This window comes from Rutilus rutilus, assembly GCF_951802725.1.
Source record: "Rutilus rutilus genome assembly, chromosome: 9".
NCBI classification, from domain to species: Eukaryota; Metazoa; Chordata; class Actinopteri; order Cypriniformes; family Leuciscidae; genus Rutilus; species Rutilus rutilus.
Window position 1 is genome coordinate 20301256 of NC_140223.1, and position 17134 is coordinate 20318389.

The 17134-nt window shown below is 38.2% G+C and overlaps 1 protein-coding gene across 2 annotated transcripts in view; it reads right to left on the reverse strand.

Moving 5' to 3' along the window:
- Positions 1 to 17134, reverse strand: part of mettl16 (methyltransferase 16, N6-methyladenosine) — a 40960-nt gene that overhangs the window by 17452 nt on the left and 6374 nt on the right. For both annotated transcript variants that reach the window (XM_084418413.1, XM_084418414.1), the window contains exons 3-6: positions 3066 to 3253; positions 1366 to 1506; positions 1162 to 1274; positions 887 to 1029 (exon numbers count right to left, since the gene is read on the reverse strand). In XM_084418413.1, coding sequence (XP_084274539.1) covers positions 887 to 1029; positions 1162 to 1274; positions 1366 to 1506; positions 3066 to 3253 — 585 coding nt within the window. The remainder of the gene's footprint in view (positions 1 to 886; positions 1030 to 1161; positions 1275 to 1365; positions 1507 to 3065; positions 3254 to 17134) is intronic.

Consider the following 17134-nt stretch of genomic DNA (forward strand, 5'->3'; position numbering starts at 1 on the left):
TGGGAGGAAGTGCTGTGGTGAGATGAGACCAAAATTGAGCTCTTTGGCATCAACTCAACTCGCCGTGTTTGGAGGGAGCGAAACGCTGACTATGACCCGAGAACACCATCCCTACAATCAAGCACGGGGGTGGAAACATTATGCTCTGTGACTGTTTCTCTGGTAAGGGTACAGGACAACTTGGGGCCGATGAACGGGGCCATGTACCGTCAAATCTTGGACGAGAACCTCCTTCCTTCAGCCAGAACACTGAAGATGGGTCGTCCAGCATGACAATAACCAAAAACATACCGCCAAGGCAACAAAGGAGTGTCTCAAGAAGAAGCACATTAAGGTCTTGGAGTGGCCTAGCCAGTCTCCAGACCTTAATCCTACTGAAAATCTGTGGAGGGAGCTGAAACTTTGAGTTGCCAAGCGACAGCCAAGAAACCTTAAGGATTTTGAGAGTATCTGTAAAGAGGAGTGGACCAAAATCCCTCCTGAGATGTGTGCAAACCTGGTGACCAACTACAAGAAACGTCTTACCTCTGTGCTTGCCATCAAAGGTTTCTCCACCAAGTTCTAAGGCATGTTTTGCTTAAGGATCAAATACTTATTTCACTTACTGAAATGCAAATCAATTTATAACCTTTATATAATGTGGGTTTTTTTTCTGGATTTTTTGGCTGATATACTCTCTATCTGTTAAAATAAACCTACCATAAAAATGATAGAACCTTCCTTTCTTTGTAAGTGGGTGAACTTACAAAATCAGCAGGGGATCAAATAATTATTTCCGCCACTATACATATATAAGTGTTTTAACTATACTTTGTTTTGTATACCAATTTGGGGTGGTTCTTATTGTGATTGTGTTTGTATGTGTGTGTGTGTGTGTGTGTGTTACCTAAGCCTCTTCTTTAGTTGCAGACTGTCATGGATGATCCTTTTCACAAACTCCAGCTCTCCACCCTCTGCCATGATCTCAGTGACTCCCCCCGTGTTGATGGAGCTGGGCGGAGGTCTGCGGGAGTTTCTCGAATTCACCCCCTGACGGAGATGACAGAAAAGAGGGGAAGAAACGGAAGAATGAATGGATAACAGCTATTGTCATGTGCACAAAGGGATAGATACTGCTGGAAGGGGGGATAATGTCTGTTGAAACACTGGAGCTGAATGTACCTTTGCTTCTAACTGGTTGGCAAAGAAAGGAGGGTTGCACATGCAGAAATCGTAGACAATGGATTCTTCCTTTAGCGCATCCATCAGCAGAGTCTTTTGGGGCACCTTTACCACTGCAACACACACATTTATGCGGTTCAGTGGGTTAAATTACATATAAAACTGTCAAGCTCTCACACTGCATCACACACAAACCATTCCTACCTTTAATGAGCTCTGCCAGGTGGTTTTGCTCAACGTTCTTCTTCGCATAATTAAAGCAGATGTCATCCACTTCTGTGGCGAGGAAGAACCAGCCATTCATTGTGGCTCCCAGCAGGGGGTAAATACAGGAAGCACCAGTACCTGCACACAGTCAAAACCCATCATACCACAAGCTTAAATACAAATGAAATATGATCTGCCTGAGTCTTTATGTAAACATATACATCATGTAGTGACGACACTTCAGATCAAAAGTGTGATTCAAAAAAATTGTGATACTTTGTTACTGTATCAAAACTAAGCACAGAATGAGGGAGCATTCTGAGTCTAGTTAATAGGGATGAGTATTCACTGTGCAACATATTAGTTAACTAAATTTGTTATCTAGGATAGGAGCAATCAGATGCAATATTAATACTACTAACTATTTCCAGATGTTGATAAAAAAAAAGTAATACAAAATTGAATAAAAAATACAGTATAATAAAATACGATGAAATAATAAAAAAATACAATAAAAATAAATAAAATACTATTGAAATAAAAAATACAGTACAATAATTTATATATAAAAATATGACCATAATTCACTAGTCAGCTCTACTAGAAATGTTGTGCTCTGATGCATGCTATATTTTTGTAATTTTCGCTGGAAAACATATGGAATTAAACAAAAAGTACAATAGCAATTCCAAATGAAATTGTTACACAAACATAATTTTACTACTAAACGTTAGAACTCTCAAGTAAGTATTAGTATGATAATATGAAGTGCAAGCGACTGCCTGACAGAGTGACGTATGAATATAATGCAGTTAGACTGAGGCAGGACAGCTATGGCCATCCATTATCCAGTCAGCAGACCTTAAAATGGACTGAAATTTAGCAGAACCGAACAAAGATGATACCCATAAGGTCTGAATAAAAGAGATTTGGGGTTATTCATCATGTGTGTGACACTAACACCACTAATCTCATCCCAGAGTTGACAAAGGTCTTCCATCTACAATCTAACCCAATCAGCAGAGCCACAACTATATCACTCACACAATCTGACACAACGACCAAAGACGTCCATCTGAATGTGTATGGATGCAACACCAGTGCTTTCAGGGTGACGAAATAAAAGACACAACTTTTCAGAGACTTTTCCGTATATTGCTGACAACAGTAAACTAAAAAGGCTGCATGCTAATCACAGCTCCGACGCAAAAAATATCCAGACTAAAAAATGTATATATACTAATGAATTATGAATATTGATAGACAATTTTAATACATAGATATTTGTATATATTTTTGTCATTATTATATTCTTGTTTTCATTTTATTACACACACATACGTATACACAAATATATGTATATATATATTAATTATTTCTAAAAATATATAAGTCTTAATATATTATATTTAATCTCTCGACAATTGTGTCCCATCTATACTGAAAACAACAGTAAACATGGACAGTTGCTAAAGTAGTGCCAAGAGAGGATGGATGTGATGATGGTGGTGGAGTGGAATATTTTAATTCAGACAGAGGATCTGGTGGCATGCGACTGCCAGCACTGTCTTACTCTCCTCCAGCCTGTGTGTGTGTGTGTAAACCAATAAGCAGCACCTGCCAAACCCCGTTCCACCAGCCTGCGGGACCGCAAAGAGCTTTAACAGGATAACACCAGTGAGTCTGAGCTGGCATACCAATGTCGATGCCCCTCCGTGGGTTCCCCTGTCCCCCAATCAGGTCCTCCACCCAGTGGATGTAGTTAAGGCGGAGCGGCACAGTGGGGATGAGCCGTTCCAGAGGGATCTCGATGGTTAGGCCAAAATCCTCTTTCAGCAGGGTGCATGTGAGAGCCCGAACAGCCTCCGGGTCTTTAAAGTTGAGCCTGTGGGAGGGATGAGGTTTAGTGGGGGGTAATAGACAGAAAAGTACAGGGAGGGGTCAGCTAATAGGCATTCTTAGAAACGCACCACATAGCCTCTTCTCAATTCATTAGTGGTGAATGAAACCATGCAGAGAAACACAATGAAGCACCAGCTACCATTAGTTTGCAAAATTGTAATAACGCTTACCCTCTTTCCCACATTTTTTAATGTAAGAAAGAAATGCCTTCATAACTCAGCTCTGCATCTTAAATTATTTTATTTTTTGCAGATTTGCATTTGATAATAAAAAAATAAAACAAATTCACAAAATAAGAGAAGATTTTTCAAATTATATAAATATATATAGCAGCTTTAATGCACTTATCAAAATGACAAAAGCAGTCAAATGTCTGTTTTGATGACAAAAAGAAATATTCAAAATGTGTAATTTAACTTGCAATCTGTGGAAAATTTTGTTTTCTCAAAATCTTTAATTTACTGTCACTGTTTGAATGTAGTAAAACATCTGGGTCATGTTTGCATTTTCTTCTGTCACTGGCCATAATTATAACCTTGAAATCAGGATTAGTCATACAATAACATAATTTGTGCAAAAATCAGCTGAGTATTGAACAAAAAGTTCTAGCCTGGCTCAGAGGAAGACAGGAATCACGTCTTTGTGACAGCCCTTGCCTTCACCTTACAAATGGTTGTCGAAAACAAAATTCTACGAAATGCACATAATATTTGGTGGGAAAGTGATGTTAGAGCAAAATGCACTATTTTTGGAATCATCAAAAAAAAAAATTGGATCTCATTCAGCAAATATGATGTAATCATCACCAAGATTAGTCCTATTCACTCTAAATTCATAATGTACATCTTAAAGCATTCAGTGGTGGAAATGTCACGTTTCTGCGGTTATAAAAGCGAGGAGGGTGAGAGGTGTAATTAGGGTGCTTTCGTACACTCACACCTCTACAGATGTAATTAAACGCTCCATGCAGCAGTCCATGTCTGGCACCTCTGAAGGGAAGCAAGATGTGCACGTTAGCCGCACGACTATGATGCTGTGGAACAAAGCCATGGTGTGTGAAATGCTATTTTGCAGAGCCTTTAAAAACACCTGCACCCCACCCTAAGCTTTAGAGCTCTCATCACAAAAGGGCTATGTGACATTAAGGAGAGAATGTGTTCTTTAAGTAATGGCTGTACTGGGCTTAAAGGGATGTGCAAGCATTATGAAATTAGAAAAAGTGCTTTAGCCCAAAACAGCCTGATGATTGTAATATTACATTTGACGTAAATATGTTAAAGATGGAAATGTCAATGTGCAAGAAAAAAGAACAAACTGCAAATCTGCTAATCTTTTTGGCTACTCATTGGGATGTATGGCCGATTGCTGATAGGCCAGAGGAAGATAGCAGTCAAGTTTTATGAAATGGTTAGACCCTGGTGAGAAGCTGTGGTTTAGGAAGAGCATTTTTTTTAATGTTGAGGAATATGATGCTCCAAATATGATATGACAATCAGGTTTAAAGCTTATAAGATGTGTGGGACAACCTAAAACCACTGACAGCTTAATAGCATTGGCTGATAACTGTGGAAATAAAATCAACAACCATTATAAATCCTATTAAAGGATATAACTATAATGCATACACATATATACTGGCGTCCAAAATCTAAAACGACCAGATTATGAATAAATAAATAAATAAATAAATAATATTATTATTATTTAATATATATATATATATATATATAGAGAGAGAGAGAGAGAGAGAGAGAGAGAGAGAGAAAAGAATATAATTTTTCTATTCATATATATATATATATATATATATATACACAGTGCAATGCATAGGTTAATACACCCATGCTAAAATTGACTAAAAAGAGGAATAAAAAATCATATTTTGGAAATTGAACTTAATGCCTTAATTTAAAAAATTAGGAAAAATCCAACCTTTAAGGACACCAATTTTCTTTGTGAATGAATAATGCATCGTAAATAAATAAATGTTCTTCCTTAAAATACATGGTGCATAAGTTAGTACACCCCTATGTTAAATTCCCATAGAGGCAGGCAGATTTTTATTTTTAAAGGCCAGTTACTTCATGGATCCAGGATGCAAATCAATGCATGCTTCATGCTCTCAATGCAAATCAAACTAGCGATTAGGCTAACTGAAATAAAACCATGCCAATCTCTAGGTATGGTGAAGGCTATGTGATGATGTGGGGCTATTTTGATTCCAAAGGCCAAGGGAACTTTATCAGGATGCAAAGTATCCTGGATCCATGAAGTAACTGGCCTTTAAAAATAAAAATCTGCCTGCCTCTATGGGAATTTAACATAGGGGTGTACTAACTTATGCACCATGTATTTTAAGGAAGAACATTTATTTATTTACGATACATTATTCATTCACAAAGAAAATTGGTGTCCTTAAAGGTTGGATTTTTCCTAATTTTTTAAATTAAGGCATTAAGTTCAATTTCCAAAATATGATTTTTTATTCCTCTTTTTAGTCAACTTTAGCATGGGTGTATTAACTTATGCATTGCACTGTATATATATATATATATATATATATATATATATATATATATATATATATATATATATATATGTATGTAATAGAAACATTTACAATAGAAATAGAAAAAAAAAAGTTAATGACTTAAAATTAAGAAATATATTAAATCATTTATACATTTTCAAAACTTGCTAAATTAGCATTTTATTAAATTATTTAATGTTTTTAAAAGAAGTCGCTTATTCTCACCAAGGCTGCATTTATGTGATGAAATCAACCAGTAAGTAAACAGAACTGAAGTCAAAACATTTCCTAAATCACCACTTTGGAGATGAATTTAAAATCGCTAGTGCATGCACGGAGAAGGCTCTGAGATGGTGTAATATTCGTTCTGATAATGGGAAAGAATTATGTAGTTATGCAAACTATTCTCAGAGGGTGCTGCATATATGCATTAGCAATTTGAAATTTATCTCCAAAGTGCCGCTTTAGGAGACTGCTGGCGTTCATGTAGAGACAGCTTCGAATTAGTTCCCTAGTTCGGCGGTGGTCTACTGCTCTAGATAATACAATCAGTTCTGGCTGCTATTTGTTTTCTCCTCATGAATGGCCTATATTCCAGAGGATCACCACTGAAAACTGGAATCTCCCTTGTAGGAAGTGAGACTTGTTTCTGCTGGGTCACAAATAGATCAGCCAGATCGCGTTGTCTTTGCAGGACAGGACCGAGATCAATACTAGTAATGTTAGAATTTCTAGCTGTACTGTGCTGGTAATCTATCCTCTGTTTGTGTCATTGTGAGTGTAGTTGCTGTTTGATTAGAAGTAAGTTTCGAAGCATTTTGAGTTCCATGGACGATCCTTTTTAGTGGTGCTTTAGGAATTGTTCTAATCCTTTTGAAAGGTAAAGGAGATGGTTCAGCATCAATGAGCAAATATGATTTTTCTGCCAAAACTTTTTCCATGTATTAATCCATAGCATCTCTTATTTTGAGAGATGTGTGGGAGCAGAGCTGTGAACTTACTTCAGAAGCAATGAGATGAATTTAAAATAGCTAGTGCGTAAATGGAGAAGGCTCTGAGATGGGGAAAATACTTGTTCTGATGATGGGAAAGCATTATTTAGCTATATGCAAGCTATCTCAGAGGGTACTGCAATGCAGCACAAGATCTGGCTAATATGGCAGAGCTAAATTTACCATTCAACCTAATAATAATTGTTTCTAGGCTTCCTTACAAGCGAAGAGAAAAATGGAGATCTACAGCCTGTGAAATTCTGGAATGTTCTCAAAGCAAAGATTCTTTTAGACCCAGTCTGTGGAGAGATTCAAGATCCTAAAACAAATTCAAATGTCATAAAGACAATGTCCAAACAGTCAGTCATACAAGTCTACTAGTAGGAAAAGTTATTACTACTGTTACTCCCATTGAAGCATCAAAAGAGTTGTCAGGATGATGCAAAAGCTGCATTTAATAAACCTAGTCTCTTTTGCTCTTATGATCATGCAATGGAATCTTGTGTCAAAATGGCAAAAATATCACAGGAGGATAACACTGAATTCTTAAGAACAAATGGTCTTTGTTTTGTTTGCCTCAAAAAGGACATCTGACAAAAGCTTGCAAAAGGCGCCTCACCTGCCCCAATATGCTTTAAGAAACATCCTTTGGTGTTGCACATCAGAAACACTTCATTCAATGGAGGCTCACCTAATCCACTAACTGACGTGCACAAGAAAGAGGACAATACTACAAAAGTTAAAACCAGCAGCTGTTATCATGGCTGTGGTAGCTACAGAGCATAAAGGGGCCGGCACAGCCGATTGTAAACTTGCAATCATACCAGTAAAAGTGAAAGCCTCCAAGGGTAGTAGAGTGTTTAAGACATATACGTTTTTAAACCCTGGAAGCTCAGCCACATTCTGAGACAGCTGAATATAGCTTGCAAACGATCAGAGATTTTGCTGAGAACAATGGGGCAGGAGAAGTCAATAAAAACCTTTAGGTTGAGTGGCTTAGAAGTAAGTGGACTGGATAGCAACTACTTCAAAGAATTGCCCAAAAATTTCACACAATGGTCAATTCCTGTTGGTCAGGAGAATATACACAGGGAATAGGATATAAAGAAATGGCCATACCTGAAAGATGTTCAACTGGCAACCTACCCACAGATGCACAGGGACGACCATTCGTGTCCTCTAATGAATCTCAGTGGCTAAACTGAATGAATTACTTAAGGAGCAGTACAATAATAACTTCTCAGAACAAGCACTGCTACTTGGGCGGAGTGATTTGTTCGCAGCACCTGAGAAGCCCCGTGGTGAGGAGCAGAGAGTTCGCCACGGTTGGAGTAAATCACTCCGCAGAAGTAGCAGTGCTTCGCCTTCTGAGAATATAGTTCCCAGTATGTATACGGTTAGAAGATGGCTGTGTCTCATGTGACCTTGTTATTTGTACACGCTGTGACTATACAAATCACAACATGTAAATAGGAAAATGTTGGCGCTATTTTGTCACTTATTGGGAGCAGTATGCTAGCTGGAGCCATTTAACTCCCGTCTTTGTGCTAAGCTAGGCTAGCGGTGGGGGCGTCAGAGAGTTACGGCACGCACAGAGATGAAAAGGGTTTGTATGGACTTATTTAACTCTGGGGGATACGGTGAATAAGCTAAAGTCCCAAAAAGTCAGCGTGTTCCTTTAAGCGGGGTGGAGTCCAGGAGCCTCATTTATAAAACTGTGCGTAGGAACCTTACTAAAAGTGTACGTGCGCCCGAAAGCCAAAAATGGCGTACGCAAAAAAATTATTCAGACTTATAAAACCGTGCGTACGCCAGAACCTGCGCAGAATTCACTTTATAAATCCCAGTCAGCGGAAGATTGTGCGTACATGCGTCTCCACCCGAAATAACCATATATGGAGCTTACAACGCCTAGTTTTACTATGCAGATCCTCATCTACATATCATTTGCATATGATTATTCATCATGAATAATCATATGCAAATGATATAAACGGTACAAGAAACATTACATTAATACAAATCAAGTAGTTGTCTATCCTTGCCTTGTTTTTGAATATGCCTACATAAATCAAATAGTGTAAAATACATTTCAGAGAAAGTTTTTCTCAATCTTTTCCACTTGCCGAATTGTATTTTTAATTGATTTATATTTTTAATGGAAACAGATAGGCCTTGGGCATTATTTGCACGAAACTATTTTCTCAGACAATCTGGTATTATCATGATAAGCAATTATCTCTGTGGTTAAAACATTAAAGCACGCCACAGGAAAAGTGTTCAAAAACAATCGCATCCACAACAAATATTTCTAATGATTGAATTTAAAAAATTTTTGTAACTTCAGTAATGATTTCATGTTTAAGTGTTTAACTCCATTAATTTGAATGGCATATTTAATATAAATGTTTATATCAGAAGTATTATTTATTTAAACTGTTATTTGCGTCAGTTTCACTAAATGGCTCAACACGCTCGCTGGCGCGGACATTTAAGAAGGAATGGATATTTGCTTCAAGTGACAGGCTTGGTGATTGAAATTGTATTTGTATAATCTTTCTGTATATGTTTAATTTTCTTTAGATTTTCTGTATAAAAGTGACCAAAAATACATTTAACTCCAGCTCACCATCGGTGTCGCCAAAGTGCTCCATCTCCAAAACGTTCGTACGCATGGGTCAGAGTTTGCGTGCAGGTGCGCAAATTTTCCCATCAAGTTTTTCTTTATAAATCCCACCTTTTGCGCAGGAACTGGCGTGCGCATGTTTTCAGCCCCGTTTTGTGCGTACGCAAGCTTTATAAATGAGGCCCCTGGAGCCAGCATAAACTTTTGTTATAAAAAGACTTTTGCATAAACCACTTTGTTAAGACGCATACTTCCCTACTATATAGTAGGCGAAAAACAGTATGTGACAAAAGATGTATGTCCAAATTCACAGTACTCATTTGACTAGACTTTGTGGTCCTTTAGCAATACCGGTCATTAGCCATACACTTCTTTGGATATCGGCATCAGCCGTTAAGGAACATCAGTGCACAGTCTTTAACATTTCAAGAATAATTTATTCCAACACAAATGAGACCACAACACAAGAGAGGAAACATTTGTCATGTGAAAAATCCAATACACTTCTATCTTTATAATTTATTAACACATTAGCCCTAATTAATCCAGTTTTTCAATCCAGCCTATTAATCTTGAAAGTGTGACCTTGGGAATTAAATATGAATATGGATGCCGTAGAAGGTTTCCATGGTTACCACTTAACAGGATTAACTACAGTAATAAAGCCTTCATGAAGCACAAATGTCGACAGTAAATAAAACAAAGAATCAGGTGTGGACTTTACAAAGAGGGCCAGATATGGTATAATGGAGATCTAGCAGCTCATCTGGTCCTCACACAGTGTGTAAATGCTCCGGTGTAACTGTGGCTGTCCTTGCATCCGTCAGGTCATAATCAGTGTGCAGAGGACGAGGCAGTGAGAGCCGTTAACCTGCCCTCTATTTTTAGCCTCCATGTGAATCGCTCGGCTCACAGGACGAACACCAAGTGCCGCAGACCAGCCGTCTCCACAGTAACTGCTATAGCGCATGTGAGGAGCTCACCCGCCCCGCAGAGGAGTGTGTGTTAGTAGAGCACAAGCGGTGTGGATGTGTGTTAGTGTGTGAGAGGACGATGATGCTGACGTGAGTTGGGTGTGTATACGGGCAGATCAGCTACAGGATGAGAAACTCAGAAACTGCAACCCTCTGACTCAAGGACACAGACTGGAATGAACGATGAAAAACATACTGTGAGCTGCAAAAGGATGGTTTATCAAATAGAAATCAGAAGATTCAGAAAGAGATGTGTCTGAATATCACAAAAAAACAACAAATATTGTAGTCATGCTAAAGAAGGTTCATATCAGAAGGGGTGCAAACCAAAAATTACACAAACATTTACTTCTATGGTGGGTTGCTATTTGATTTGCAAATTATGTGAAATCTGAGTCCTGAAGCAAAACCACTGTTCTAACCAATCATACTAACCCAACAGCGCAGCATGGGTTTACCCATCAGCACCATCATCAGCAGCAACACAAGGTCACCTCTACAGCTCCATTTAACCACGTTTCAATACCCCGAACTCAAACGCTTCCAAAGCCGACCATTAGCAAACCAAGCATGGATGCTGAACACAATCCACGGCTTTTTGTTGTATTCTGTAAGAACAAAGAATCTAGCTGTGCTGTTTTAATAAGAGAATAAAGAGCCGAGTGTTCTTATGAGGATTGACGTTCCCCCAACTGTCAGGTTTTCTTTGGTTTTGTCAGCATCTCAAATCTCCAGTCGACCAGGATCTCGTTTCAACTTAACACTGCAGTAAACACAAGCATGGTGAATATCCTGGGGACGTTCACCTTTGAGATTTGAGATTACGAGAGGATGGTTTCAGAAGTTTTGAAAATAGAAACTAAAAGGCAAACTGCAGTCACATCATTTAAAATAAATCCTGTCATTATTTACTCATACCTTCATGTCGTTCCAAACCTGTATGACTCTTTCTTCTGTGGAAAACAAAGGATAATTTGAAGCACTTTTCCAAATGAAAGTGAATGGTGACCGGGGGTAAATCTTACTTAACAACCGTGGTCACCATTAACTTTCACTATATAGAAAAGAGCAGTTTGGACATTCTGCTAAATTTCTCCTTTCGCGTTCCACAGAAGAAGGTTATATAGGTTAGTAATTACATGAGGATGAGTAAATGATGACAGAATTTACATTTTGGGCTGCTCTACTCCTAAGACAAGCTGACGGCTAATGCTGGCATGTGTCAGAAACTGACACCCCAACAAGGGGAGCGTGAGTTTAAATTTAGGATTAGCCCTGTAGCAGGCAGCAGAGAGGATGAGCGATGTGAGACGCCCCCCTCCATGTCCTCGCATCTCATTTGTAAGCGAGCTGAGGCTGAACCCCGCAATTACGCCCAACATTTCAGCAGAGGGCCCTCACCAAGAACAGCCCTCCGCTGCATCAATAATGCAACTCACTGTCTTGCCAGGGTGCAGAGATTAATGCTACTTTTACTGCAGCTAGAAGCTAATGAAAGATCACACAGACTTCTTTTCACTTCAGAATTAAATTAAAGGGATAGTTTACCCCAAAATTAATATTCTGTCATGTTTTACTCACTCTCATGCAATTTTAAACCTCTTTTCTCTTTTTGTCGAACACAAAAAACTATTTCTTAGAATCTTTACATAAAATACCATGAATTCATCATAAAAGTGGTCCATACAATTTGTGCACTATATTGTTGTTAATTAATTTTTACAATGTTAAACATTTACAATGTTACAAAATATTTCTATTTTAAATAAATGGTTCTTCTGAACTTACGTTTAATTTTTTTTTTACGAAAAATTAAGAATAGATATCAAGCAGCACAAATGTTTGATACGATTTTTTCTTGAGCACCAATTGGCATATCAGAATGATTTGAGAAGGATCATGTGACACTGAAGACTGGAGTAATGATGCTGAAAATCCATCACAGGAATAAATTACACTTTATAATATATTAAAATAGAAAATTATTTGTCAATACTGATCAAATAAATAAATAAATGCAGCTTTGGTGAGCAAAAGAGACATGTTTCAAAAACATCTTACTGACCCCAAACGTTTCAACAATATAGGTTTGGAACAGCATGAGAGTTGTGAACGACAGAATTCACTTTTTGGGTTTCATATTTCCTTTAAATGCCACACTGTAGTCTGAATTTTTTATGCTCCCTAGTTCTTTCCAGGTTGTTCACGAGCCTCTGGTTCATGCCTTCTAATCCCATCTCTCTCTGGATGACATCTGCGCCCCAAATCTATCCTCTCCTTTCATATCTTTCTCTTCCAGTGGCAGCAGAGGAAAAATGATGGGGAAAGGATTCCTTGTCGTACCCATATCCCTCTCAGTGAGTGTCTATTTCCAGATTAACCCTATCCTCCAAACTGTGGCATAAGAGACTTAGGAAAGAAATGGAAGGAAGCTTATCTAACCAGCAATGTCTGGAGTCTGGAACGACGAAAAGGAGAAGCTGATGATAATTCGTACATATAAAAGACTTAATATTTTGGCAAAACCCACATCTTAAGACTAAGTTGCGCGGCTAACTTGTGAAGTTTCGTTTAAATACCAGATCAGTTTTTAGGAAATCTCTAAGCATACCCATAATATACTAGTATGACTATTCCTGCAATACTGTGCACATCATGCAAATTTTCTTTATGACTATCATTTAATTCACCAAAATGTGCAAAAAAAACAAAAACAAACAAGACTGCATAAAATACTATATCACAGAATGAAATGCATTTGCCTTGACCTTATACCTCCAACATGTTGAATCAGCCAGAGATAATAACTCGTGCCTCATTATTTAAGACTGTCAATAGTTATATTTGTAGAAAAAACATCTTAAAAAAATCTTGGTGCCAGCTACTGAATTAAAAATGCAATCTGATGCAATTAAACAAAATTAGCAATGCACTTAATGCTTTAAGTCTCCCTGTAGTCAACAATCCTCCACCCCCCCCCCCACTCCCCACTCATCTCAAAATGACATATTTTAAAGGATTAGTTCACTCCAGAATTAAAATTTTCTGATCATTTACTCACCCCCATGTTCATGTCTTTCTTTCTTCAGCCGAAAAGAAATTAAGGTTTTTGAGGAAAGCATTTCAGGATTTTTCTGCATATAGTAGACTTCAACAAGGTCCAAATTGCAGTTTCAATGCAGCTTTAAAGGGCTCTACATGATCCCAGCTCGTCTTGCACTAGCTCTTCAATGCGCATCTACGTCTTCACGCATTACGTAATCACGTTGGAAAGGCGGAAGGCAGAAGTACCGACCCAAAGCGAACGTGCAAAGACGGCCTTTACAAAAAAAGGTAAAACAACGATGTTGGACGATTTTGAAGTTGGAGGAGTTTTTTGCTCTACCCTACCTTTTCAGCCTACGTTATGAGTGACCTTTCCAACATGATTACGTAATGCAAAGTTGTGCACGCGCATCGCAGAGCTAGTGCAAGATGAGCATTTGTGGTTAAAAAAAAGTATATAAACGTTTATTGTCTTTAGAAAATGACAGATCGTTTCGCTAGACAAGACCCTTATTCCTCGGCTGGGATTGTGTAGTAGAGCCCTTTGAAGCTGCATTGAAACCGCAATTTGGACCTTCAACCGGTTGGTCCCCCTTAAAGTCCACTATATGGGGAAAAATCCTAGAATGTTTTCCTCAAAAACCTTAATTTTAAAAGTTAAAAGTTTTTTTCCCTGAGAAATGTATTTCTTCATGCCTTAAAATAGCTTGAATGTAATGTAATTTAGTACCCGTGGTTCCATGAATATGCAAATTAGTCCTGCCTCGAATCACTCACTACCTGATCCACTCGCTCAACTGTAGCTACACGATGGCAAGTGGAAATTTTTGGTTTAATTCATCAATTTAATTCATAACGTATCAATCTCTACAACATATTAAAGAATATAAAAAACACCACACAGACAAATAAACTACATTAAAAAATACATAGACATATTCATATTGAACCGTTCGGTACGAGGCTTTCGGTTCGGTACGCATTACAAACCGAACCAATTTTCAATTTTTCTGCCGACCAAAATGTTGTTAGCAGTCACGCTGGTGCCAACATCAAATAGCAAACGTAATGCAAAAAATAGCACTGTTTAAAAATTGACATTTGAATAATGCATTTCATGTCACATGCTATAAAATTAGTAAGCAATAGGCTATGCAATGTATACTGCACAGTGATTATTAAACTAGCACAGCTTTCAGAGCATAATCAGAGAGAAAGAGTGAAGAAGAAAAAGTGTGTGTGTGTGTGTATGTGTGTGTGTTAAAAAAGAGATGAGGAGCATGTGGTCCAGGACAGTGGTTGATGGTAACTGTGCTGTAACGTACACCTGCTGAAGATGGCAGGAGGATTTACAGTTTTATATTAAAAAAAAAACATGCAAATGTGTGTCAAACTAACACCTGCTGCAGAATTCATTTACATTTAAACAATGTCGTTTCCTCCTGTTGATACTGAGATTGTCAGACCAAACATGCATAAACATGAGCCGTAAACATCTCCAGACATCTGACCAAAGTACCGTGTAGATGAAACGCTCCAAACGCTTCCTGCGTGTATTCCTGAATGTAATACAATTCTTTAGCAATCAATGCCAAGAGATATAAAAAAGAAAGTGGATGAAAAACAGTATATATATATATATATATATATAGTGGGGAGAACAAGTATTTGATACACTGCCGATTTTGCAGGTTTTCCCACTTACAAAGCATGTAGAAGTCTGTAATGTTTATCATACGTACTCTTCAACTGTGAAGAGTACGTATGATAAACTCCCACTCCTCCATGCAGACCTTCTCCAGATCCTTCAAGTTTTGGAGCTGTCGCTGGGCAATACAGACTTTCAGCTCCCTCCAAAGATTTTCTATTGGGTTCAGGTCTGGAGACTGGCTAGGCCACTCCTGCACCTTGAGATGCTTCTTACGGAGCCACTCCTTAGTTGCCATGGCTGTGTGTTTCGGGTCGTTGTCATGCTGGAAGACCCAGCCACGACCCATCTTCAATGCTCTTACTGAGGGAAGGAGGTTGTTGGCCAAGATCTCGCAATACATGGCCCCATCCATCCTCCCGTCCTGTCCCCTTTGCAGAAAAGCATCCCCAAAGAATGATGTTTCCACCTCCATGCTTCACGGTTGGGATGGTGTTCTTGGGGTTGTACTCATCCTTCTTCTTCCTCCAAACACGGCGAGTGGAGTTTAGACCAAAAAGCTCTATTTTTGTCTCATCAGACCACATGACCTTCTCCCATTCCTCCTCTGGATCATCCAGATGGTCATTGGCAAACTTTAGACAGGCCTGGACATGCGCTGGCTTGAGCTGAGGGACCTTGCATGCGCTGCAGGATTTGAATCCATGACGGCGTAGTGTGTTACTAATGGTTTTCTTTGAGACTGTGGTCCCAGCTCTCTTCAGGTCATTGACCAGGTCCTGCCATGTAGTTCTGGGCTGATCCCTCACCTTCCTCATGATCATTGATGCCCCACGAGGTGAGATCTTGCATGGTGCCCCAGACCGAGGGAGATTGACCGTCATCTTGATCTTCTTCCATTTTCTAATAATTGCGCTAACAGTTGTTGCCTTCTCACCAAGCTGCTTGCCTATTGTCCTGTAGCCCATCCCAGCCTTATGCAGGTCTACAATTTTTTATGAGTTCAAACCGGTGTAGTTAATGCAGGTAATGAGTGGAGAACAGGAGGGCTTCTTAAAGAAAAACTAACAGGTCTGTGAGAGCCGGAATTCTTACTGGTTGGTAGGTGATCAAATACTTATGTCATGCAATAAAATGCAAATTAATTATTTAAAAAACATACAATGTGATTTTCTGGATTTTTGTTTTAGATTCCGTCTCTCACAGTTGAAGTGTACCTATGATAAAAATTACAGACCTCTACATGCTTTGTAAATAGGAAAACCTGCAAAATCGTCAGTGTATCAAATACTTGTTCTCCCCACTGTGTGTATTAATACTTATTTACTATTCATATGTAACTGAACAAAGCCCCTCTCTCGGTTAAGACCAGTGTGGTCATTTCAAATGTCCTTATTATCTGACCCAGATCTGTGCTAACTAAATCCACCTGGATAAATGTGGCCGATGTTGGCTTGATCAAAGCGATCAGTCATGCATAAGTCATGAGGAACAAATGAGGACTTTGAGCTGATAAGGTGTTTATGCACCACTTAACTTGAACAGAGACCACTGGTCCAGAAAGCACCACTAATTAGCTGAATCTACAGCGCCACTGCAAAAACAATATTTCATTTGAGTTGTTGTGAGCTTCTACTCACTTAAAAAAATTAATAAAAGAAATTCAATGCAAAGACAACACGTCTTTCTATTGTATAAGCTCCAACCATAAACAAACAAAAAGCACAAAGTCATGTCCGATTCATGAAAAGGTGATTCTTATAATCCGGTTCTCTTCATGAATCACTCAATCAAATCACTCTGACAAATCCTTCACTAATTGAACTCACTAAAATCAATCAGAATTTAATTCACATCTCACTCATTTACCTGCAAGTATTTACTTTTAGTAACTCAATATGAAGTATTTTGTGCACTTAAGGTCCATAAAACTTAATATCAAAATTAGAAATGCATTGATATAAAATAAAAAATTGAAAATATATAAATAAACATTATAACATTAATATAAAAATTTATATAAAATATCATATAAAGTATAAAATGCAT